We start from the raw sequence: 24,643 nt of genomic DNA on the forward strand, positions 1-24,643 counted from the left end.
GGTGTACACCAACGCCCCTGACTAATTACTCTGCATGTTTCAGGGGGAAAATCAGTTAAACGGGAAAAGCAGTATGGCATTATGGTTTACATCATGGACACTCTAGCTAGACTCTGTGGGTTTTAATTCCACCCCTACCACTTACTACACATATGACCTAGGGCAAGCTACTTAAAAATGGGGAAAACAATACAGCTTACCCATACGATGTTCTACAGATGAAGTTAGATGATAAATGATTCAGGTCATGTGTTAGTCACTTGATATTATGTAGTATTTTAAAATTGGGCATATATGCGTGAATCTCTATTTAATCCCATTGGTCTATAACCTTCTGCCACTACCACAGTCTTGATCAGTGTAGCTATGTAAATAGCTTGAAATGAGGAAGATGGAATTCTGTTTCACACTTGGTTTAGCTATCCTAGTTCCTTTACCTTCCCATTTAAATTTTAAAATAATCCTGTCTATATTTGCAAAAATCTTGCTGGAATTTTGATAGAAATTTTAATAAAAAGCGTTTAGCAATTTAGGGAGAATGGATGTCTTTATAATGTTGAGTTTTCTAATCCACTTATTTCAATATTCTGTCATTTCTTCATCAGCATTATGTACTTTTGACATGTACGCATCTTGCACCAGCTTTGGTTACATTTATACATAAAACTTTTATTTTGAGCAGCAGTACATGGAACAGTATATTTAATGTATGTATCCACATTGCTAGTATACAAAAACAATTATTTTTGGCTGAGTACAGTGGCACAAGCCTATAATCCTAGCAACTCAGGAGGCTGAAGCAGGAGGCTGAAGCACAAGTTCAAGAATGGCTTCATCAACTTAGTAAAACCCTGACTCCAAATAAAACATGAAGAAGGCTGGGAATGTAGCTCAGTGAGTGGTAAAGTATCCCTGGGTTCAATCCCTACTACCAAGATAATAATAAAACTATATACATATATGTATATACATATATTTATATGCTTATTTTCCATTCTGCATTCTTGCTGAATTCACTTAATAGTCTATGTTTTTGTAGATTCCTTGAGACTTTTTTTTACTTTTTTTATTATGTCATCTTCAAATAGGGACAATTTCCCTTCCTTCTTTCGGATCTATATGACATTTATTTTCTTTTCTGGCCACATTGCCCTGGCAAACATCAAGTACTTTGTTGAGTAAGTGTTCAGAGTGGACATTCTTGCCTTGTTCCCCAAATTAGGAGGAAAATATTCATTAGATCTTTTACCAATAAATAGATCAGGCTTTTTGTGGATGCTATTTATCAAAATGAAGAAGTTCTCTATTTTTCTGAGTTTTTTTTTTTTTTTTAAATCAAGAGTAAGTGTTGGGATGCTGGGGTTGTGGCTCAGTGGTAGAGCACTCGGCTAGCATGTGTGAGGCACTGGGTCTGATCCTCAGCACCACATACAAATAAAATAAAGGCATTGTAAGGGCTGGGGATGTGGCTCAAGCGGTAGCGCGCTCGCCTGGCATGCGTGCGGCCCAGGTTCGATCCTCAGCACCACATTCGAACAAAGATGTTGTGTCTGCCGAAAAACTAAAAAATAAATATTAAAAAAGTCTCTCTTTCTCTCTCTGTGTGTGTCTCTCTCTTTAAAAAAATAAATAAATAAAATAAAGGTATTGTGTTCACCTACAACTAAAAAATATATATTAAAAAAAAAAGTAAGTGTTGAGGGTCTGGAGTTGTGGCTCAGCGGTAGAGCGCTCACCTATCACATGCGAGGTGCTGGATTTGATCCTCAGAACCACATAAAAAACAAATAAATTTTAAAAAGGTATTGTGTCCAACTACAACTAAAAATATATATATTAAAAAAAGTGTTAGGCTAGGGCTGTAAAGCTGTAGTTCAGCAGCAGAGCACTTGCCTAGCACGTGTGAGGCCCTGGGTTCAACCCTCAGCATCACATAGAAATAAATAAAGGTATTATGTCCAACTGCAACTAAAAAGTAAATATTAAAAAAAAAAAAAACACCTCACTGCAGCTTTTTCTTTTATAGTTGTCGATGGACCTTTATTTATTTATATACAGTGATATGCTAGGCAAGTGCTCTATCACTGAGCCACAACCTCAACCCCTATTTGGACATTCTTTTAAGACAATTTGGCAGCAAATTCTCTTTTCCTTCATGGGAGAACATCTTTCTCTTTGATTTCTGAAGCATATTTTTACTGAATATAGGAATCTGCACTTTTCTTTCAGTTATCAAAAACTGCTTAGCTACTTGCTTCTGGCCTGCATGGTTTCTTTTTCCTTTTGGTACCAGGGATTGAACTCAGGGACACTCGACCACTGAGCCACATCCCCAGTCTTATTTTGTATTTTATTTAGAGACAGGGTCTCACTGAGTTGCTTACCACCTTGTTTTTGCTGAGGCTGGCTTTGAACTTGCAATCCTCCTGCCCCGGCCTCCCAAGCCACTGGGATTATAGGCCGTATGCGACTGCACCTGGCCCTCCCTGGTTTCTCATGATACATTTGCCATCCTTGGAACTCTAATAGTTGTCATTTTTCTCTCCAGTTGCTTTCTAGTTTTTTTGACTATAGTTTACAGAAATTTGACTACAATTTGTCTTGGTGTGGATTTCTTTTGAATTCATCAAGATAAAAGTTGGACTGGGGTTATGGCTCAGTAGTAGAGTGCTTGCCTAGCACATCCTCAGCACCACATAAAAATGAAGTAAAGATATTGTGTTCACCTACAACTAAAAAAATAAAATAAATATTAAAAAAAAAAAAGATTAGAGTTCACTGAGTGCCGCGGTCTGGCTGGGCACAATTCAGGAGCCACTTGTGCCCCAATAAGCAGCTCCGTGGTCTGAAAGGGCGGGGAAACAGCCCAATGAGCATCACTGCAGAGGAGCCAATCAGTTGGCAGCTAGAAGTTTGCTGGGGCCGCTGTGAGCCAATCATCAGCTGGCAGCTGGAAGTTTGCTGGCAGCTGGAAGTTTGCTGGGGCCCCTTCGACTGTGGCTCTCAACAACTGAGCTTCTTAATTAGGTTTGTCTCTTGCAATTTGGGGAAGTTTTCAACAAGCATTTGTTCTAGTACCCTTTTGGCCATCTTTTTCGCCTCTCCTAGACTCTGACATGATTATCAGGATCTTTTGTTATTGTCCTAGAGATCCCTGAACCTTCATTCATTTATTTTTTTTTTTTTTTTTTTTTTTAAGAGAGAGAGAGAGAGAGAGAGAGAGAGAGAGAGAGAGAGAGAGAGAATTTTTTTTTTTTTAATATTTATTTTTTAGTTTTTCGGCGGACACAACATCTTTTTTTTTTTTTTTTTTTTGTATGTGGTGCTGAGGATCGAACCCAGGCCGCACGCATGCCAGGCGAGCGCGCTACCGCTTGAGCCACATCCCCAGCCCCATCATTCATTTATTTTAAAGTCTATTTTCTGTTCAGATTGGATAGTTTCTATTGTTCTATCTTCAAATTCACCAATTCCTTCTTCAGTCCCTTTCAATCTTCTGTTGAGACTATCCACTGAATATTTAATTCTGGTTCCAAAATTTCCATTTGATTCTTCTAGCTTGTTTCTTCATTGAGAATTTCCATTGATTTGCTGATACTATTTCTTCATTTATTTGAAGTATGTCCATTACTGCTCACTGAAGCATGTACTTTTTTGTTGTTTGCTATCCGGGTATTAACAAAGTTGCCCAGCCTGGTCTCATACTTGCAATCCTGCCTCAATTGCTCTAAAATCTTTGTTAAATAATTCTAATATCTCTGTCATTTTGTGTTGACATCTATTGGTTGCTTTTGAAAATTGAGGTTTTCCTGACTCTTGGCATAACAAGTGACTTTAAATTGAAGGTTGGGCATTATGTATTGTTTTGTACCTGTATCTTATTTAAACCTTTCATTTTGCAGGCTCTTTCTCATACTGGTCCAGCAGGAGGAAGTATCCTTTTGTTACCGTTAAAGATGAAGGTAGAAATCCAGATCACTTGGTCTCCCTAGACACAGGCAAGGAGTTCCTCATTTCTGCAAGGCCAACGTAGAAGTTCTGGTTCGAAGGCAGGCCTTCACCAATACTCTTGCTGGGAGACACAGAATGCTTCATTACTATTCCCCACAGGCCTCCACTGACAGGGATGGGTACAACCTGGGTAACAGTAAAAGTCCTGAGTGTATCCTCTAACATTACCTCAATCAGGAGATGGTAACACCTTGTTACTGCTGGATAGAGATAACAATCCCAGCTCCTGAGACCTTCTCTGACCATCAACCCAGCAGAGCTGGGGCATCATAACACAGCCTCAGGAAGGTGGAATTTAAGCTTTCCACTTAGCCTTTGCTGGCCCAAGTGGGGTGGGGCCGTGACTGGAGTAGAGTGGTTAATGTCTAAGTTTTCTACCTTGTTAAACTGCATCTTTCCTAGTCGTTTGTCTTCCAAGACCAGACTTTTCTTTGGGTGTTTTTCATCTGTGCCCAGTGTTCCTTGGATGCCAATTTCAGTTGTAGGTCTAGAATATATGAGGCAACCCCACCCCCCACCCGGGCATTCACCATGTAGTTCCTTTCACTGTATTGTTCCTTAGGTCCCAAGTTCCTCAACAAGTCTGCCTTCCTCTCTTTGCCTTTCAGTTTCTTATGGTTGTTTTATTTTGCATACTTACATGTATATACACATACATATATAAACATAGCATAAATATGCATATACACACACACACACATATTTGAAGCACTTTGAAAATATTCAGAGTTTCAGTTATATTTAGTAGTAGGAATAAGAGAAAGTACATCTACTCCATATTCCTGGAAGTGGAAGAACACATATTTATTTTAACTTTTTATTTTGAATAATTATAGATGCACAAGAAGTTATAAATACAGAGGTCCTGTGTATCTTTCACCCCGTTTCCTTCATGGTTACATCTTATGTAACTATAGTACAATATAAAAGACCAAATCCATATGTAGTTCTGTCATTTTATTTCGTGTAGACTTGTGCAACCACTAATGTCATCAAGATACACATAATGGTCTCTCTCATGCTACTCCTTTAAGTAGTCATATCCCACTCCACTCCAATACCATCCTTGACCTCTGGCAACTACTATTTCTCCTTCATCTCTATAATTTTATTATTTATATAACCAGAATTATGTAGACTATTGATTTTTTTCAGGCTTTTTTTTTTTTCATTCAGCATACTGCCCTTAAGATACATCTAAGTTGTTCCATCGGTAGTTCACTGTTTTTATAGCCAACTTATATTCCATAACCAAGACACTTCTTTTTATTTGGGGTAGGGAAGCTAGAAATACTTTGGCTCAAGTCATCCTCCTGCCTCAGCCTCCTGAGTAGCTGGCATTATAGGTATGTACCCAAAGTGTTTTTAAGGTTGAACACTTCTAGTCTTGCAAGAAAATGTCTGATGTAGTTTCAGAAAAATAGTATGATGACTTCAAAGTTTAACAAAGCATAACTACAGAGAACAAAAGCAGAAACAAATAAGTTCTGATTTTTAATCAATTCAAAGGGCAAACTAACATAATGAATGATTAGAAGACACTTCCTTTTCTAAGGGGCTATAAAAAAGTACAACTTACTGTTACTCACTTATGACTTCAGACATGCAGTTTTCTTTATAAAATAAGAACTCTAATGTTAACATTTGTATAGGTACACAAAAGAATACTAAATATCAGGAAGAGGAGACATTAGAGTCAATTTGGGATAAAATACATGCTTACTTTTCTGTGGGCAAATCTAAAACCACTGTGAGTACATTTGAAGTCCAGGTTCTCATCATTTCTACTGTCAGGGCTTTTGAATGGTTTATCAGAATGCTACTTCCTTGATTCTAGGCTGTATGAGAAATAAGATACTTGCCAAGAGCTGTCATTCCGTATGAAAAAGTCCACTGGTGATTATTTGTCCCAGTTACATAGCTTCAGTCTAGGTGTCTTTTAGACTCCTAGATATATATTTTCTCAACAATGGACAGCAGTGAATAAGACTGTTGTATGAAGAAACTAAGATGCAGAGCAATGTGTATTGCAGAAATCTTCTCTATTGAGCTTCCTTATTCTAACAATACTGACATATGCAACACTGTGAATGAATCACGCTTCATAATCAGCTCCCTATCACAGGTATCAATGTAATGCTGTTTCCAATCTTTTGCTGCAATATACATAATCTTTTTTTTTAATATTTAGTTTTTAGTTGTAGTTGGACACAATACCTTTCTTTTTATTTATTTTTATGTGGTGCTGAGGATCAAACCCAGGGCCTTGCACGCGCTAGGCGAGAGCTCTACCTCTGAGCCACAACCTCAGTCCAATACGTAATCTTTTTTTTTTTTTTTTTCAGAGTAGAAATTAGAAGTTTATTAAAGGACAGCAGAAAAGACTTCTCCCGGAGGAAGAAGGGGACCCAAGAGGTGGAATCCCCAATACATAATCTTTTAACACAACATTCTGTATGTGTGCAACTTTACCTGTAGGATGAATTCCTAAACATGAAAATACTAGGTCATAGGATACCGGTATTGTAATTCTGATAATGCCAAATTGCCCTTCCCAGAGGTTGTACAATTTTCAATGCCACTTGCAATGTGAAAAACTGTAAATTTTATACTGAACTGAATATGAACTATGCCAATGCTTTTTAGATGTTTTCCAAATAGTATTCTAAGTACATTTTCTGTATCACAAAACTTTGCCTAATTTTATGATTCCTATTGAAAATTTCAGGCTATTTGAAGCCAAGATAGAGGGGAGCCAAGAGAAAGGAGAAGCTGAGGTTAAGGCAATTCCTGCCTTCTTTAGCTGAGATGTACAAAATACAAAACATCAAGTATTTTCCCCTATTTCATCATGAAAGACTTAAAGCTTTCCATTTATTCATGCGAAAATTAACCAATTATGGTGTTTATTATTTAAAGCCATAAAAGCTTAACTGACTGGGGACGTAGGTCAGTGGTTGAGTGCTTACCTAGCATGTGCTAGGCCTTGGGTTCAATTCCCAGCATGCAAAAAGAAAAACAAAACAAGCTCTATAGAACTGTTAGATTTACCAAAATCCCAGGCGAAAGAATTTTACTATCTAAAGCCAGGGTGCTAAAAGGGACTTCCTCTATAGCTACGGAAAAGAATCTCACACACAGTACATGCTGAAGAAGAAAATGAGCTAGGACACCACAACCAAAATGTCTGATCTCTTTATAATACACAAAGAATACGAAGGGGAGGAAAAAGGGAACAGGGAACACACTTTTAACTAAAAGAGCTGACAACTTTATTTTCACATTTCACAATACAAATGAAAACTGTACTTTTTCCAATTTCTCCCTTCTGAAACTATTCTCTTTGATACAAATAGGGAGCAAGTCTTTGTTGTCATACTGTTAGAAAACACCCAGAGTCACACAGCACCATGATCTCCTGGTGAATGAAGTAAACAAGTAATATAAAACTGAAAAAGCTCCCCTCTATCCTTATCTGTCTGGTCGTGTCATTCCTGGCCGAGTGGGCACCATCATGGGACGAGCAGGAGGTCTCATCATTGGAGGCCCAGGCATCATTGGCATGTGGCCTCCCATTGGTGGCCTCATTCCAGGAGCTGCAGGACAAAACAAAGAAAAGGGAGAAATGGGAGTGAGGAAATAACATTTGAGAGAGTGTCTGATGGGACTTCAACTAAAAACAAATAAAGTACCCCCCCTGCAAAATGCTGGAAAAAAGACACACTTGACAGAAGAAATGCAACAGGTTCATCACATTTGTAAATTACTTAGACATTCTCAAACAAAAAAACAAAAAGGTCAACACAAGAACCATGTGGGTATCATGATCTAATGATAGTAAGGGGGAAACTATGAATAGACTGTTTTTGAGAAATCACCAGGGACACTAGTTCCTTAAACCGACCTTTTTTCTTACTCAGGGAAATTCACAACTAAGTCACATGTTATTCAGTCAGCTCTTTTAACCAGTTATATCCACCATATAACCAGGAGCTATTTCATGAATGTACACAGGCACAGAGGACAATCTTACCACTAAGCGTTTGTTCGGAGTTGTAGGAAAGGTGAGCAGGAGGCCCATGCTGAGAACCTGTTAGTAACCATACTTAGCTCAAGTCAAGAAAAATAATAGGCAATAATGTGATTTATAACAATTAGCATACACAAAATTTTATTTTTCTAATGCACTTTAGAAACTATTACTGAATTGTTTTAAGTGTCCCATCAATAAATCAGCCAAATATATGAGGTAGGGAAGGGAGAGCAAGCAGAGGGGTAAGGGAACAACACAGGCAATTTCAATGAATAGATCATGTTCTATTTCCAGCTGGGTGGTGGTTTCATGGGTATTCATTTTATTATTATGGCTCATAAAAAGAAAATTATTTTCCAGTTATAGTTGGAAACAATACCTTTATTTCACTTATTTATTTTTATGTGATGCTGAGGATAGAACCCAGGGTCTCGCACCTACAAGTCAACCGCTCTACCGCTGAGCCACAACCCCAGCCCCCCTGCTCATAATTTTCATACTACATAAATTTTTCAAGTATCAAATTTTGCCTATTTTTTTTTTCCTATACAGAGGATTTAACCCAGGGTGCTCAACACTGAGCTACATCCCCAGTCCTTTTTATTTTTTGAGGCAGGGTCTTGTTAAGTTGCTGAGAGTCTCACTAAATTGCTGAGGCTAACCTCAAACTTACAGTCCTCCTGCCTTGGCCTCCCAAGTGCTAGGATTACAGGCATATGCTATCATGCCGAGCACTAGTTATTTATTTTTACTTAAACAGTTTTCATTAAAGATTTGAAGTAAATAGTTCAAGGAAAACTATATTCAAGACTGGGGATGTAGCTCAGTGCTTGCTCAACATGCACAAAGCCCTGGGTTCAATACCTAATGCTGCCCCAGTGTGGAGGTAGCAAAAAAGAAAGCTATACTTAGAAAAAAAAGAAAACTATAAAAAAAAGTATTTAAAATTGAATATAGTCTTATCACAAAAAGAAACACGACTATATGCAAAGACACAAAATCCAACATACACTTAGTACAAAGGAGTATGATGAATATCCATGTATCCACCATCCAGCATCAACACTTATCCACTCGTGACCAACTTTGTTCAGTTATACCCCAACTACTTTCTATTCCCACCCAACCCCCAACTCCTCAAATTATTTTTAACACAATCCCACAATCTTATCACTTTATCCTGGCTCTGAAAATTTTTTAAAAAGAAAACATCAAGCCTGCATTCTCAAGTCAATCACAGGCTGAAATTGAATTTTGGAAGCCAACCCTTTTTTCTTTTCTTTTTTTTTTTCTTTCTTTCCTTTTCCTTTTCAAGAGAGGCAGGGTCTTGCTATGTTGTCCAAGTAGGCCTAAATTTCTGGGCTCAAGCAATCCTCCTGCCTCAGCCTTCTGAGTAGGTAGAACTATAGGCACATGCCACCATACATGTGGTGTATGTATGGTGGCATGTGCCTGGCTGGAAGCCTTCTTCTTTAGGTAGGTCATATTTTCCTCAGTTCAGCACATCCTAAACCCTCTAGGTATCTGAATACATGGCCCTAATTTAAGAATGCTAAAGCTAAATCAATCACTTCAGTTGTGTTTTGGGTCCACAAGCCTATATAAGTCAGGAACTCTAAATGATACCCACAGCAGCATACTGACTACTTTCTGGCTAGAAAGCTACTATAATACCTTTGCACCTTTTTTTCCAGTTGAGATGTAGGCATCAATCAGATGTCCCCAAACCTGTTTAGGTCAGTCATATTTATTATTCTAGTTATATGACTTAACTGTTCTTAAAAAAAAAAAAAAAAAAAAAAAAAGAGAGCATGAAAACAAAATTGTTTTTATGAAAACTAACTGGATATACTTAAAAAGAATCAGGCAAATCATCCCCAAAATGCTCAGAAATTTGGTAGGCAAAACAATCAATCAGAAATTTGGTAGGCAAAACAAGATTGGACTAGATTACATCACAGTCTCTTACCATTTCTAAGAAAACGAAACTAAAGTTGGTAGAAGATGCACTGTTTTATGGGTTTATGATAGAAATACAATTTTCCAATCAGCAGACTCACAAAGCAAAGATCCTACCCATGGATCAGAAATATTTGCAAATCAATGTAATTTATGTTTACACTAAATAAAATGGTAATGGCTCAGTGGTAGAGCACTCAATTAGCATGGGCAAGGTCCTGGGTTCAATCCATAACACACAAAAAACTGCTTAAATAAAAAATTAAATTTAATTAAGAAGTAAATAAAATGCTTCAGGTATAGGATTTTTTTCCCACTCCCTGGACAAAATAACAGCTACTAGGTCTTTTTAGAATACTGATTGGGCCATTAAATATGTAACAAGAGAGCTGGGGTTAAAGTATACTTTAACTCAGTGGTAGAGTGCTTGCCTAGCAGGCACAAGTCACTGTGTTTGATCCCTAGCACACAAAAAAATTAAAAGTAAATAATAAATAAATATGTGCAACAGGAGGAAGCTCTGCTCCAAATCAAAATGAAATAAGCTCATCTGCCCTCCTGTTCATCATTAGTGGCCACAAGTCAAGATAAAACAAAACAACAGGGAGGGAGAAGGAAGACAGAGGCAGCCTTATCTTGCTTTTAGTAGCGCAAGGTTATTAGATACTCCATTTATACCAATAAATCCAATATTTCTTTGTTTATCATTAAAGATTAACCAAATCTGTTATAATACATGTAATAATACATTTAGGTAGCTACTTAAGAATTCCACTTAACTAGAGAACAAAAACAATATAGCTTGCTGAAAGGAAAGACAGTTCGACTTACCAGGTCCCACTGGCATCATCCCAGGAGGAGGAGGGCCCATCATTGGCATCATGGGAGGGCCTCCCATATGGGGTGCTGGCATCATACCAGGGCGAGGAGGACCCGCTAAAATAAAGAATAGTGTTTATGGTCAAAGTATATTTCTATGCTTATATATTGTTGTTGTTCTTCTTCTTATTATTATTATTTATTTATTTTGCTATCAAGGATCGAACTCAGGGGTGCTTGACCACTGAGCCACATCCCCAGCCCTATTTTGAACTTTATTTACCAACAGGGTCTCACTGAGTTGCTTAGCACCTCACCATTGCTCAGGCTGGCTTTCAACTCACGATTCTCCTGTCTCAGCCTCCCAAACTACTGGGATTACAGTGTATGCCACCATGCTCAGCTGATAAGTTTTCTTCTTAATTGAAACTAATATGGTCTCAGGAATTGTTTCCAATTTTGAAACAATGGATTTCTAATGGTTTTATTAACAGTAGCTCTACAAAAATCACATGCCATAAAACTTTAGTTACTTTATAACTAAAAAGCAAAAAATAAAAATAAAAACATGCCTAGACAGAACTATAAAATGAAGTTAGGTTCCTCAGGTTTAAAAACAAAAATTCTGAGGCTAGGGGCGTAGCTCAGTATTTGAGAACTGCCTACCATGCATGAGGCCCTGGGTTCAATCCCCAGCACAACTAAATAAATAAATAAGAATAGATTATACTCTCGCTAGGGCTCTTGACAAAAAGGTAATGAACTAAAATCACAAGTACCTAATTTCAGATCTTTTTTTTTTTAGTTTTACAGACACAATACCACCTTTATTTTATTTATTTTTTAACATGGTGCTTAGGATTGAACCCAGTGCCTCACGCATGCCAGGCAAGTGCTCTACCACTGAGCCACAACTCCAGCCCTCAAAAAGATCAAAATTTATGTTTAAAAGATTCTTGAGCTGGGCAAGCTGGCACACATCTGTAATTCTAGCTACTACAGGGTTAAGATAGGAGGTATGAAAGTTCAAGGACCATGTCTCAGACAGAACTTTTAAGGGCTGGGGATGTAGCATAGTGGTAAAGTGGTAGAGTGCTTGCCTAGCTTGCCTCTGGGCCTAATTCCGAGTACTTTAAAAAAAGAATATTCTTCTGAAGAACGAGGACTTATATGCAGAGATATTCCTGATAGTATCATTTATAAAAACAATATAACTGGAATAACTTAAATATCTAACAATATCTAAGAAAATGATGTGATAAATTATGATACATTCATATCATGAACTACTCTATTAAAAATAATGGAGGCCTAAGGGGTATAGTTCAGTGATAACAGCAGGTGCTTGGCAAGCACAAGGCCATGCATTTGAACCCCAACACTGAAAGAAAAAACAAAAAGGTGGGGGAAAAAGTCAATCAAGGTGAACAAGAAGACATAAGTGACCTGGGAGTTGCCGTGGGCCCAGGCCAGACCAAATCCCACGATGACAAATACCTAGAAATGGTTTGGCAGGCCATTAGGGGTTCACCTGCATTAGTGTGCAACAATTAAAACAGTCAAACTTTTTGTGTTTGTATCCATTATGAGTGAATCCAATTTCAATCTGAACCTTCCCAGGGGAGCAAAAAGGACTATAACCTAGTATTCAATTTCCTCCTGTCTGCTATGCAGTGACAGGCTTTTCTACAGAGCAGAGGCACTGGAACCGCTCCACCTTCAACAATCCAATTCTTATCTTTCACAAGGCATATATGTTGATTGTTAGGTGGGTTAGAAATATGAAAAAAGACTTGAGAAGTTTACCAGCTATTTCAGTCTTCTGGTGTTCTGTTCATAGCAGTGACTAACTTAATGTGCTCAACAACACCTATTCACATATTAGTTCATTTAATCACATGTTCATTCTTAACTCTCCATTTGAATCCACCTCAAAAATCCACAAAGAATAAAAATAAAAAAGAATTGGGATGTCACAATTACAATACCTTAGTAATAATATCATCAAATCAACTCGAAAACTATTTTGGAAATTATACCACTAAAGTTGTTTTCTATTACTATTCATGTATTCATTTACATAAGCATTTGAAAACCAACTAAGATAATCTAACATAATCAAAGGATAATCTACCCAGTTACACCCATTAATATAAAACCTTTAAACTTACGTAGACTAGGGGGAGGTGGGATCATAGCACCTGCTGGAGGAGGTGCAGAGAATGGAGTAGGAGGTATCTTTCCTTGTTGAAATGCAGCCGCTTTGGGAAGATGGATAGGGGAAAAAAACAAACATGAATATGAATTCAAAATACATTTACAAAAATAACCACTTTTCTTTTAAATATTCCAAATACTTCACTCTAACATGTAAAGTTACTATGTCATTACTCTACCATTTTAAAATCAATTGTAGGTATTCACTGGTTAAAATAGCAACTAACTACTGATTTAGTTATTTTAAATGCTTTAGAATTTTTATTAATTTAAGCTGGGTGTGGTGGCACATGCCTGTAATCCCAGCAACTTGGGAGGCAAATCAGGAGGATTGCAAATTAGAGTTCAGCCTCAGCAACTTAGTGAGATCCTGTCTCAAACTAATAAATAAAAAAGACTATGGATATAGCTCAGTGGTAAAGCGCCCCTGGGTTCAATCCTCAGTACCTCCCATAAAAAAATTTTATTCACTTACCAGGTACTTTTACTTTTTACTATATAGTATTTCTATGGTTAAAATAACAATGGGACCTTGAGAGTGAAAATTTCCTACCTAACCAATGTCTTTTACCAACAAGAAATCATCATCTTTCTTTCTTCTTCTTTTTTAATACTGGGGATTAAAACCAAGGTGCTCTACTACTGAGGTGCTCTAGGCTGTCCTCCAACTTGTGATCCTTCTGCCTCAGCCTCCAGAGTCCCTAGGATTGTATATGTGCCACCACACTCAGCAAAGTAGTCACGTTTAATCTGTATGTGACTTATAACCAACTCAAGCCATTCATTATCTTGTTTGAGAAATGTGTAATACATGCCCAAAGGCCAGGCTTTAAAATTTTGTATCTTTTCTATATCCTGGTGAAAACACCACATCATTTTGCCTTGCCATTTTTTAAATTAATGCACTGATTTAGGAGATGTGAAAGAAACAATAATTTCCTTCTTTCTTTTTTTTTTTTGTAGTTGTAGATGGACCCAATACCTTTATTTTATGTTTTTATTTATTTAAAAATTGTTTTAGTTGTTGATAGGCCTTTATTATTTATTTATTTATATGTGGTGCTAAGAATCGAACCCAGTGCCTCACACATGCCATGCAAGTGCACTACCACTAAGCCATAGCTTCAGCCCTATGTTTTTATTTTTATGTGGTGCTAAGGAGGATAGAACCCAGTGCCTCACAAAAGATAGGCAAGCACTCTACCACTGAGCTAAAACCCCAGCCCCAAAACACTGATTTCAAAGCAAGAACCTGCCCTGAAAGAAATTATGATCTTAAAAAAGTCCAATACTGCCAGGTGTGGTGGCGCACACCTGTAATCCCAGCAGCTTGGTAGGCTGAGACAGGAGTTCAAAGTCAGCCTCAGCAACAGTGAGGCACTAGGCAACTCAGTGAGACTATGTCTCTAAATAAAATACAATATAGAGCTAGGGATGTGGCTCAGTGGGTAAGTGCCCCTGAGTTCAATCCCCAATACAAAAAAAAAAAAAAAAAAAAACACCTCAAAAATATCCAATATTATCAACTTTTTTCTTTCTTACCATATGAGGTACAAGTGAAAAGAAAAGAAACTGATGATCATCTATATTTGGCTTTCAAAAAGTCATAACAGGTTGGGTGTGGTGGCACACACCTGTAATCCCAGTGGCTAGAAAAGCCAGCCTCAGCAAAAGCAAGGCAGTAAGCAATTCAGTGAGACCCTGTCTAGGACTGGGGATGTGGCTCTGTGGTTGAGTGCCCCCGAGTTTAGTCCCCAATAAAGTCATATTAGCCAGGTGGTGTATGCCTGTAATCCCAGCAACTTAGGAGGCTGAGGGAGGAGGATATCAAATTCAAAGCCAGCCTCATCAACTTAGCAAGGCCCTATCTCAAAGTAAAAACTAAACTAGGGCTGGGGATATGCCTCAGTGGTTAAGCACCTATAGGTTCAATCCCCAGTAACAAAAAAAAAAAAGAAAGAAAGAAAAAAGAAAAGTCACAACTAAATATTAAAATGCACACTCATAAATATCTACATCTGAGCTGTGTGCAGTGGTGCATGCCTGTAATCCCATCAGCTGAGACAGGAGGATCATGAGTTCAAAGCCACCCTCAACAATTTATCGAGGCACTAAGCAACTCATTGAGACCCTATCTCTAAATAAAACACAGAAAAGGGCTGGGGATGTGGCTCAGTGGTTAAGTATCCCTGAGTTCAATCCCCTGTACCAAAAAAGGCAAAAATAAAAACAAAAAAAATCTATACCTGAGGTAAGAATTTCCCAATTCAATATTGTCTGCAGGCCATCCTACTTCACCCCCATCAATACAAATCAGGTCAAATCAGGGCTGGGGTTGTGGCTCAAGAGGTAGAGTGCTTGCCTAGCACATGTGAGGCACTGGGTTCAATCCTCAGCACCACATAAAATAAAGATATTGTATCCACCTAAAGCTAAAACATAAATACTTAAAAAAAAAAAAGAAATTTAAAAATAAGAGTTATTATATACCTGTGCTCTATCAGGAATTATATATCTCAATAAGGGCTTTTCCAATCAAAAAGGTACTTTCTAGCTGGGCGCAGCAGCACACATCTGAAATCCCAGCAAGTGGGGATGCTAAGGCAGGAGGATCACAAGTTCAAGGACAACACAGGCAACTTAGCAAGACGTTATCTCAAACTAAAAACAGCTGGAGATGGAGCTAATTGGAAGATCACCCCTGTGTTTAATCCCCATACTGGGGAACGGGAGGAAAAGGATGACAGAATTAATTTTTTCAAATGAAATAGATTTACTATTTTTATGAGATTTACTCCATAAAAATCCTGGACATCAAAGGGAGTAAATAAAGGTACTCAGTACTCCTACATGCCTGGAAACATTTTTTAAAAGTAGTCACAACTAGTGGGTTCATACCTAGGATGTTCCTAAACATCTTAAAATGCAAAGGGCAGAATGCAAGATTAAGAAACTTGGTGTAAGCTAAACAAGATTCTTGTAGCTGGGTGATGAGAAAGTAGGGAGTGGGGACAGAGAAAGTTCAGGCCTTAATTCAGTCTTTCTACTTTATTTAAAACTTTTCAAAATAGTTTTGCTTTTTTTTTTTTTTGTTAATCACAAAGTCTACATTTGCCTGCCAGCTTGGAGTACAATGAATTTTTAAGAAAGGTCATGTTTCAAAAATATACCAGTATGGGGCTGGGGTTGTGGCTCAGTGGTAGAGCACTTGCCTCACATGTGCGAGACCCTGGGTTCGCTCCTCAGCACCACATAGAAATAAATGAGTGAAGTATTGTGTTCAACTAAAAATAAATAAATATTCAAAAAAAAAAATATATACCAGTATAACCTAAAGTACAAGTGTAACTTCTATCAGTATCTTGGTTCAACTAGCCAGAACAAAACATTCCTAATTAACATAAAAAAGGGATTTACAGGGGCTGGGGTTGTGGCTTAGCCCTAGCACATGGGAGGCCCTGGGTTTGATCCTCAGCACCACATAAAAATAAATGAATAAAATAAAGGTATTGTGTCCAACTATGACTAAAAAATAAATATTTTTTTAAAAAAGGCATTTACAACAAAAATATGGGTCCAAAATATTCAGACTACTTTGCCACATCAGTTAGTCTTATTTGTTTCTTTGCTTTGCTATTTCTTTCTTTCAGGGCTACAAATAAGAAAGTCAAATGAAGTCTCTCCAGTTAGTTGAAGAAAATCATAAATCCTCCCCAGCCTTTACCTATTACAACAGAAAAATACTTCTAAAAATTGTGGATCACTACAAAGAGGGGTTTACATAAATTTACTAAAAAATCATGTCAACAGAGAAATATTAGGCAATTCCACTCTTCTCTGCCCCACCTCCCAATATAACCCAAACCTGACAACTCTATCTCTGATTGCTCAACCCTCAACAATTAATATTAACATGCTTCTATATTCTTGGGAAATCAATGACCTTCCACTTCTTCCATTCAACATGGGCAAATTCCCCTATTTATCATTCAGAAGGCATTGCTTCTGTGAAACACAACAAAAAGACAGGGAGGGAATAGAATGGGACCATTCTGTCACATCAGAACAAGAAATCAAAACATACTTGTTTTGTCAATCAGGCTCTGAGCCTGTTCTTCCATCCATTTCTGATAGTAGTCTTTCACATTCTCTTTGTGTTTCCTACCACTGCAATGTGTCTTTCTCACAGATGGCTGTAAAACAAAAAGGTTGTATCAGATACAGAAACAAATCTCCTAAATGAGAAAGTTGAAAAATATTTACCTCTATGTAAGCAACCCAGCTAGTTTGGCTAGGCACTACTACACAATATCCTACAATACACTATAGCAATCTATTTATTTATTTATTTATTGTTTAAATGTTTGTTTTATAATTATAGGTGGACACAGTATCTCTTTAATTGATCAATTGAAAGGCCAGTTTTGCTAGAGACTAACTATAAAGGGAACTTTCTGTGGTGACAGAAATATTCTGTGTGAATGAACACATCAAGTTGTAATTATATGACAAGTCAATAAGCTCTACATATAAAATGTGTGCATAAAATTAAAAGCAAATTATGGGGCTGTGGTTGAAGCTCAGTGGTATAGCGTTTGCCTGGCACATGTAAGGTACTGGGTTGATCCTCAGCACCATATGAATTTTTTTTTTTTTTTTAGGAGAGAGAGAGATAATTTTTTAATATTTTTTAAAATGAATAAAAAATAAAGGTATTGTGTCCATCTACAACTAAAAAAAAATTTTTTAAGTAAATTATAGGGCCTGGGATTGAGGCTCGCCTAGCATGGGCAGGACCCGGGTTCAATCCTCAGCACCACATAAAAATAAAGGCATTGTGTTGTGTTCATCTACACCTAAAAAAAAATAAGTATATATATATAAAAGTAAATTATAATTCATAATTGTAAGTCAATAAATTTGCTGAAAAAAACTACAGTTATTATCTTCTATTTATGCTTAAGACTTACCTCAAAACACAAAACTGATAAACATTAAACTAAGGCCTGGAAGCCAGATCTCACTCAGATGCTCCTAATGGCTGCCTAACTACATCTCTACATTCCTCCCCTGACTAATTCAATCACAGCAGATGTGACTAATGTCCACTGAGCAGAGTCTATCTTTTTTTTTTTTACAGGGAGGGTTACCAGGACTAGAACTCAGGGGCACTCGACCACTAAGCCACATCCCCAGCCCTATTGTGTGTGTGTGTTTTTTTTTAAGAGACAGGGTCTCACTGAGTTGCTTAGTGCTTCACTTCTGCTGAGGATGGCTTTGAACTTGCAATCCTCCTATCTCAGCCTCCCAAGCTGCTGGGATTACAGGCGTGTGCCACTGCGCCCAGCCAGAGAAACTATCTTTCCACTGTCTATATTTCAAAATGTTGCTGTCTCCCAAACTACTGCTTACATTAATACAGCAATGATGCCTTATGTCTAACCAAAAAATCATACTTAAGAACCAACCAGGAGGGCTGGGGTTGTGGCTCAGTGGTAGAGTGCTCGCCTGGCATGCATGAGGCACTGGGTTTGATCCTTAGCACCACATAAAAACAAAATAATGTGTCCACCTAAAACTAAAGATACATAAATAAATAAATAAGAACCAACCAGGGGCTGCTGTGATTGTGGCTCAGTGGTAGAATGCTTGCTTAGCATGTATGAATCCTGGGTTCAATCCTTAGCACCACATAAAAATAAAACTAAATAAATAAATAAAAAGAACCAAACAGTCCAAGATGGATGTGGCCCATGCCTATAATCCCAGCGACCCTGGAGACTGAAACAAGAAGATCACATGAACTTGTGGCCAACCTCCCTCAACTTAGCAATGCTGTCTCACAATAAATAAATAAATAAAAAGTTCTGGGGATGTAGCTCATTGGTAAAGCACCCCTGGGTTCCATCCCCAGAACAAAAAAAAGAGTTCAAAAGATGTAGCACTGAATGACTGAATGTTTGAAATTTTTCTTTTGTTATTGCCTAACTGATTTGGCATTTTTACATAAATGGTTTGTAGTGATTTGTTTTTAACAGTCAGCAGAATTTAACCATGATACTAGTAATAAGAAACCCTAAATTAACCAAATTTTTAAATTTAATAGTTTTTATAGCAATAACCTATGAGACTGGAATCTAGCAACAAAATCACTGGGAAAAATCTGACATGTTAAATTCATTTCTGGGTTTTTTTTAATATTTTTTATTTGTAGTTGAACACAATATCTTTGTTTATTTTTATGTGGTGCTGAGGATCGAACCCAGGGCCTTGTACGTGCAAGGTGAGTGCTTTACCGCTGAGCCACAACCCCAGCCCTCATTTGTGTTTTCATGTGTGTGTGTGTGGGGGGGGGGGTTCTTTCCTCTGAATATTTCTGTTTTTGCAGTATTGGAGATTAAGCCCAGGGGTCCCACATGCTAGAAGTGCTCTGCTATTGAGCTACACCCCCAGCAACACCCCTCTTAAACTGAGTTAAAAGAGTCATCTTAATTATACAAACTGGCCTCAATCTTGAGATCCTCCTGCCTCAAAGTCACAAGTAGCTAGGGTTTCAAGGGGGTGCACCATGCCCAGCCAGCAATGGATGTTTTAATACACTTTGAAGCCCACTTCAGGAAATTGCTATAATCACATCTTTACTTTTAAGAAGAATTCAGAATAACAATAGTATAGGGTTCTCAAAACTTCTCATTAAGAGAAAGTTATTATAAAGAGAGATAAAAATTTTATAATTTTCTGAATTCTGGTATTAGTAAGATTATTAGTAGGTATGCAAAAATATGCCAAGAAAAAGTAGAAAGGCATAGCCCCCAAAGAACTTTAAGAAAATTATGACAAGGGGTTTTACCTAAAGAGGGGATTAAAAAAAAAAAGACTAGGGATCTATACTCAAAGACTAACTACTACAATAGCTATTTATTGGAGGGATCTCCTCCAGGACAGTGTATAATATTAGAACTACTATTTCTTTAAGAGGAACCACTCTACTTGCATGCCCTGCAAATCTGTATTTTCCCACCAGTACTGAGGACTGAACCCAGTAGCAGTCTACCACTGAGCTACATCCCCAGCCCCCTTTTTTTTTTTTTTTTTTTTAATTTTGAGGTTGCCCAGGCTGACCTCAAATTTGGGATTCTCCTACAGGTATGTGCCACCAAGCCCAGCCTGCAAATCTGTAAATGCTAAACATCACTCATAAAGATTTTTTTTTCCTTTGAAGGGCTGAGGATCAACCCCAGGGCCTTGCAAAGGACAGGTAAGCACTCTAACATTGAACTACATCCCCAACCATGAAAAGAATTTTAAACTGGGGCTGGGGTTGTGGCTCAGTGGTAGTGCGCTTGCCTGGCATGCATGAGGCACTGGGTTCGATTCTCAGCACCACATACAAATAAATAAAATAAAGATCCATCAACAACTTTAAAATATTAAAAAAAAAAAAAAGAATTTTAAACAAAGTGACAACAGAGAAATCACTGGCTAGTTCTTCCAGATACTATTCAAAATGACCAAGAATACTGATTTAATCAGGTTCTTGCAAAAGCAGAACAGAGTTGTGGTTCTCAAGGGATGCTTCACAGACATCTAACAGTCTCTGAGATCTTTTTAGGGGCGTGCAACTCCATATGTTTTCATAAGACATTTCCTTTTTCACTGCATTGACAATGATGATGCCAAACTCTTGGTACGTTAGAATGAATCAAGGCATGGCATATTTTTGTATTAATGATCACTGTACTTTTCAACGTCCCAAACTCATGGGGGCAAAAACCCAGTTTCACTGTCTTTAATGAAACAATATAATTACTAATTTTTATTAATTCTCAATTCTTGAGTTCCTATCTTTTTAATATTCTGGTGACAAAAATGGAAGGACTGTCAAAGCATTTCTGTACATTAGTATGTGAAATTTCAAGGAAATTTTTAGGTTAGTACTTAAAGCAAGCATGCAATTATTCTAGTTGCTAGCTTTATCAGTTGTCTCTTGTCCTGAAAGAAAGGGAAACATGTTGGATATTCAGACTTCTCAAAAAATGAATGAAGTAGCCAGGCAATGAGGCATATGCTACTCAGTTAGCTGAAGAGAACTCCAAATTCCAAGGCAACCTAGTGATATCCTTCCTTAAAACAAAAATTTTAAAAAGGGCCAGTGATGTAGCTCAATGGTAGAGCACTTTCCTAGCATGCAAGGCCCAGGAAAGCAATTGATAGTATCTGTTGATGATAATAAAATATGAGCTACAAGCAAAAATTAGAGTTTTAGGAAACCTTACCTATCACCATAAAATTGACAGCTTCTCACTACTTAAAGCTGGCACTGATTCAATTTTTACCTGAATTAATGTGAGTTCTTTTTTTTTTTTTTTTAAAGAGAGAGAGAGAGAGGGAGAGAGAATTTTAATATTTTATTTTTTAGTTTTCGGTGGACACAACATCTTTGTTTGTATGTGGTGCTGAGAATCGAACCCAGGCCACACGCATGCCAGAAGAGCGCGCTACCTCTTGAGCCACATCCCCAGCCCAATGTGAGTTCTTAATAGAATTAAATTCTATTTTAAATCTATTAAATTCAAATGTGTCCATACTTGCAGATCTATATAACTCACTAAACCAATGTTTTCTAAATAACCAATTCATATTATAAAACCATGTATTAAAAAAGATCCAAAGTATAAGACTAGTGATTTTTTATTTTTTTGGCCAGTGAATTTTAATGTAACATTCTGAAAAGTCTGATATGGTTTCAGAATCCACATTGAAACTAAACATGTGTTAAGTTTTAATGTAATAATATAAAGAATTTTACAATTATCTAAAAAGATAATTCAAGTACTACCACTACCCATGATCAGTGGCACAAACCTATAATCCCTATAATCCAAGGGATTATATAATATAATATATATAATATTATATATAATCTATAATCCTAATTATATATGGAATTATATATAATCCCATATATAATCCTACAATCCCAGCAATATGGGAGGCTGAAGAAGGAGGACCTCAAGTTCAAAGCTAGCGTGAGCAACTTAGCATGACTCCGTCTCAAGATAAAATAAATAAAATAATTAAAAACAGTCTGAGGATGTAGCTCAGTAGTTAAGACTCTGGGTTCAATCCCTAGTACCAAAAAAAGAAAAAGTACTATCCTTTTTTCAACTACATATCATTGAGGAGCTGGCCTTTCTCTACATGATTCAACCAAAACAACACACTGTAACAGATTTAATTCGGAAAAAGATAAGAACCCAGCTGTGTTCCATTAAGTCAGACATTACAGAGGTTTGTAAAGATGCTAAAACAATATCATTATTTATACTTAATTTTTTTGTAAAATAGCTATGTTTCTTTTTAAATGCTGTTACCCGAAAAAGCTTGTTACTGTTACTTTTAAATGAGTGAATACTTTTGTTAAGTTTTAATTTCAAATATATGCACACACAAACCATATAACCCAATTTAAAAATATATACACATAAGTCAATAAATTTTTAAGGTTTTAATGTAAACTTCAAAGATTTGAGATCAAAGAGACCAAAATATTTGAGAACTGTTGGACTAGAATTACCAAGTTGGACCCCCTACTCTCACCTTCCACCTGTATATAAAATCACTTGTTTTCTTTTCTTTTTTTTTTTGAGAGAGAGAGAGAGAAGAGAGAGAGAATTTTAATATTTATTTTTCAGTTTTTGGCGGACACAACATCATTGTTTGTATGTGGTGCTGAGGATCGAACCCAGGCCGCACGCATGCCAGGCGAGCGCTCTTGAGCCACATCCCCAGCCCAAATCACTTGTTTTCTAACATCCAAAGTCAGTAATCTACTCACACTCTTCCTCAATTTCCTTCTTCCTAAAGTGGAGATAATGAAAGTACTTACAGAATATCGGGAGCAAGAAGCAAAACGATTTATGTTAAAACATTTGAAACACAGTTTGACACAATAAAGTCTTCAATCTTAGTAGTAATTGTTATTTGCTAAGAAGTTTTTAATCAAATCAAAGTATATTGTTCCAAATCACAGCATTTACTTCCATTTTATCCAAACATTTTGATAACTTCATACAGTTAACTATTTGAACTTCAAGGGCACTCTCCTAGAAATTTGTGTAACTTTTTTTCATCTTCGAACTTGTTAAACATCTAATATTTTGGCTTTCCAGTGAAAGCACTGCCTTCTGGAAGAGTAATTTTTGCAAATGTCCTCAAATTATGAAATCAGTTACAGGAAGGGAAGAAAAATAAACACATCCAATTATTTTCTCCAATTAGTAAACCTTAAATTTCAACAGTCTGAAAAGCACAAATCTACACGTTAAAAAAAACAACAAATTTTCTTAACCATTACACATTAGACTTTTTAAAACTATGAAGAAATCCATCACTTACAGAGTCATGGGTGAGGTATGTATCGCAGTAGTCACAATAAAACCTGAAAAGAGGTGAGAGAGAAAAAGGGAAGATGTCATCCCATTATCAGATACCAACCCACGGCAGCGCTGTTCACTGAAAATAATAATAATAAATAATAATAATAATTTTTTTAAACGCCCTATTCAGATCCTAAGGCGTCAAAGCGTTCGGACAAAACCGGGGGTTTCTGTTGCTTTAAGCGGGGTCGACCTCCACACTCCGAAAGGGGTGTCTAGAGCTCGCCATCTCTCACCCTTCTTATTCCCCAGATCCTCGCCCGTCCTTCGAGGTTTATAGTATCAGAACCCACTCTCCACTCCTCTCACCGGACTACCATTAAGGACTGTCACCTCCCTCATATTTCAGAGACCCTCTTACTTAGGCATGCTGCTCTTAGGGCCGTTGACCACTCGGCTCCGCGCCGCCCGGAAATGACGCACCGAGCTCACGACGGTGCCGCAACCTTCACGAGACTGGCGCAAAAACTGCCGAAGCCCTGGCGGTCTGTAGGCAAGCAAGGGGCGGGGCTTTTCTCGTCTTCCCTTCACCTATTAGAAAGTGGGAAGGGCGGCACTACGGATGCCTACGAGGTTCAATCCAAGCTCATTTAGTCTTGATTGTGGGTGCTTCCGGGAGCGCGTTATTTTTCGTCAAATATGTGGCTCTTCCCTGCTACATATCCGGCGCTGCATTACATGGGAACAAAACACAAAAAGTTCTGGTTCTGAGTTTACTAGAAATAGGGAAAAAGAGAGAACATCAATATGTAGTATCTTAGCTGGAACAAATTCCTGTGGAGTGGCGAGGGATGGTGGTGGTAATAAAGCAAGCAAGTGGAACCTGGCGCGGGGGCCGACGGCCCTAGTCCCAGAGACTCAAGAGGTTTGGTTTGAATCCAGCCTGGACAACAAAGCGAGACTCTTGTCTCAAAATATAATAAAAGGGTTAGCCCAATCCTCGGTACCTCTTTTTAAAAACGTTGGGGGAAGCAACTTTAAAGAAGACAGAAAGCCTGTTGAAAAGGTGACAACTGGAAAATCCATAAAGCCATGTGCACTCGTTTATTTATCGTTATTCGTTGTTTTTTGATTTAATATCCTTGTTTTAGTATCCAGGAGGCAGTAGAATCTCCAGTTTCTGCACATGTCTCACCATTTCTAGCTGTGCTACTTGGGCAAGTTA

General features: G+C 37.5%; 1 protein-coding gene across 1 annotated transcript; it reads right to left on the reverse strand.

Moving 5' to 3' along the window:
* Nucleotides 1–7,259: 7,259 nt before the first annotated feature.
* Snrpc (small nuclear ribonucleoprotein polypeptide C) lies at nucleotides 7,260–23,982 on the reverse strand. Its single transcript, XM_046464551.2, has 6 exons — nucleotides 23,840–23,982; nucleotides 23,438–23,480; nucleotides 17,124–17,232; nucleotides 12,994–13,083; nucleotides 10,835–10,939; nucleotides 7,260–7,607 (listed from the first exon to the last, which is right to left on the reverse strand). Exons 1-6 carry the CDS (start codon nucleotides 23,845–23,847, stop codon nucleotides 7,483–7,485), a joined length of 480 nt encoding a protein of 159 aa, XP_046320507.1. The 5' UTR covers nucleotides 23,848–23,982; the 3' UTR covers nucleotides 7,260–7,482.
* Nucleotides 23,983–24,643: the final 661 nt, after the last annotated feature.

Source organism: Marmota monax, unplaced genomic scaffold (assembly GCF_021218885.2).
Source record: "Marmota monax isolate L192 unplaced genomic scaffold, Marmota_monax_Labrador192_F-V1.1 WCK01_AAM20220418_F8-fsc00211, whole genome shotgun sequence".
Classification (NCBI taxonomy): Eukaryota; Metazoa; Chordata; class Mammalia; order Rodentia; family Sciuridae; genus Marmota; species Marmota monax.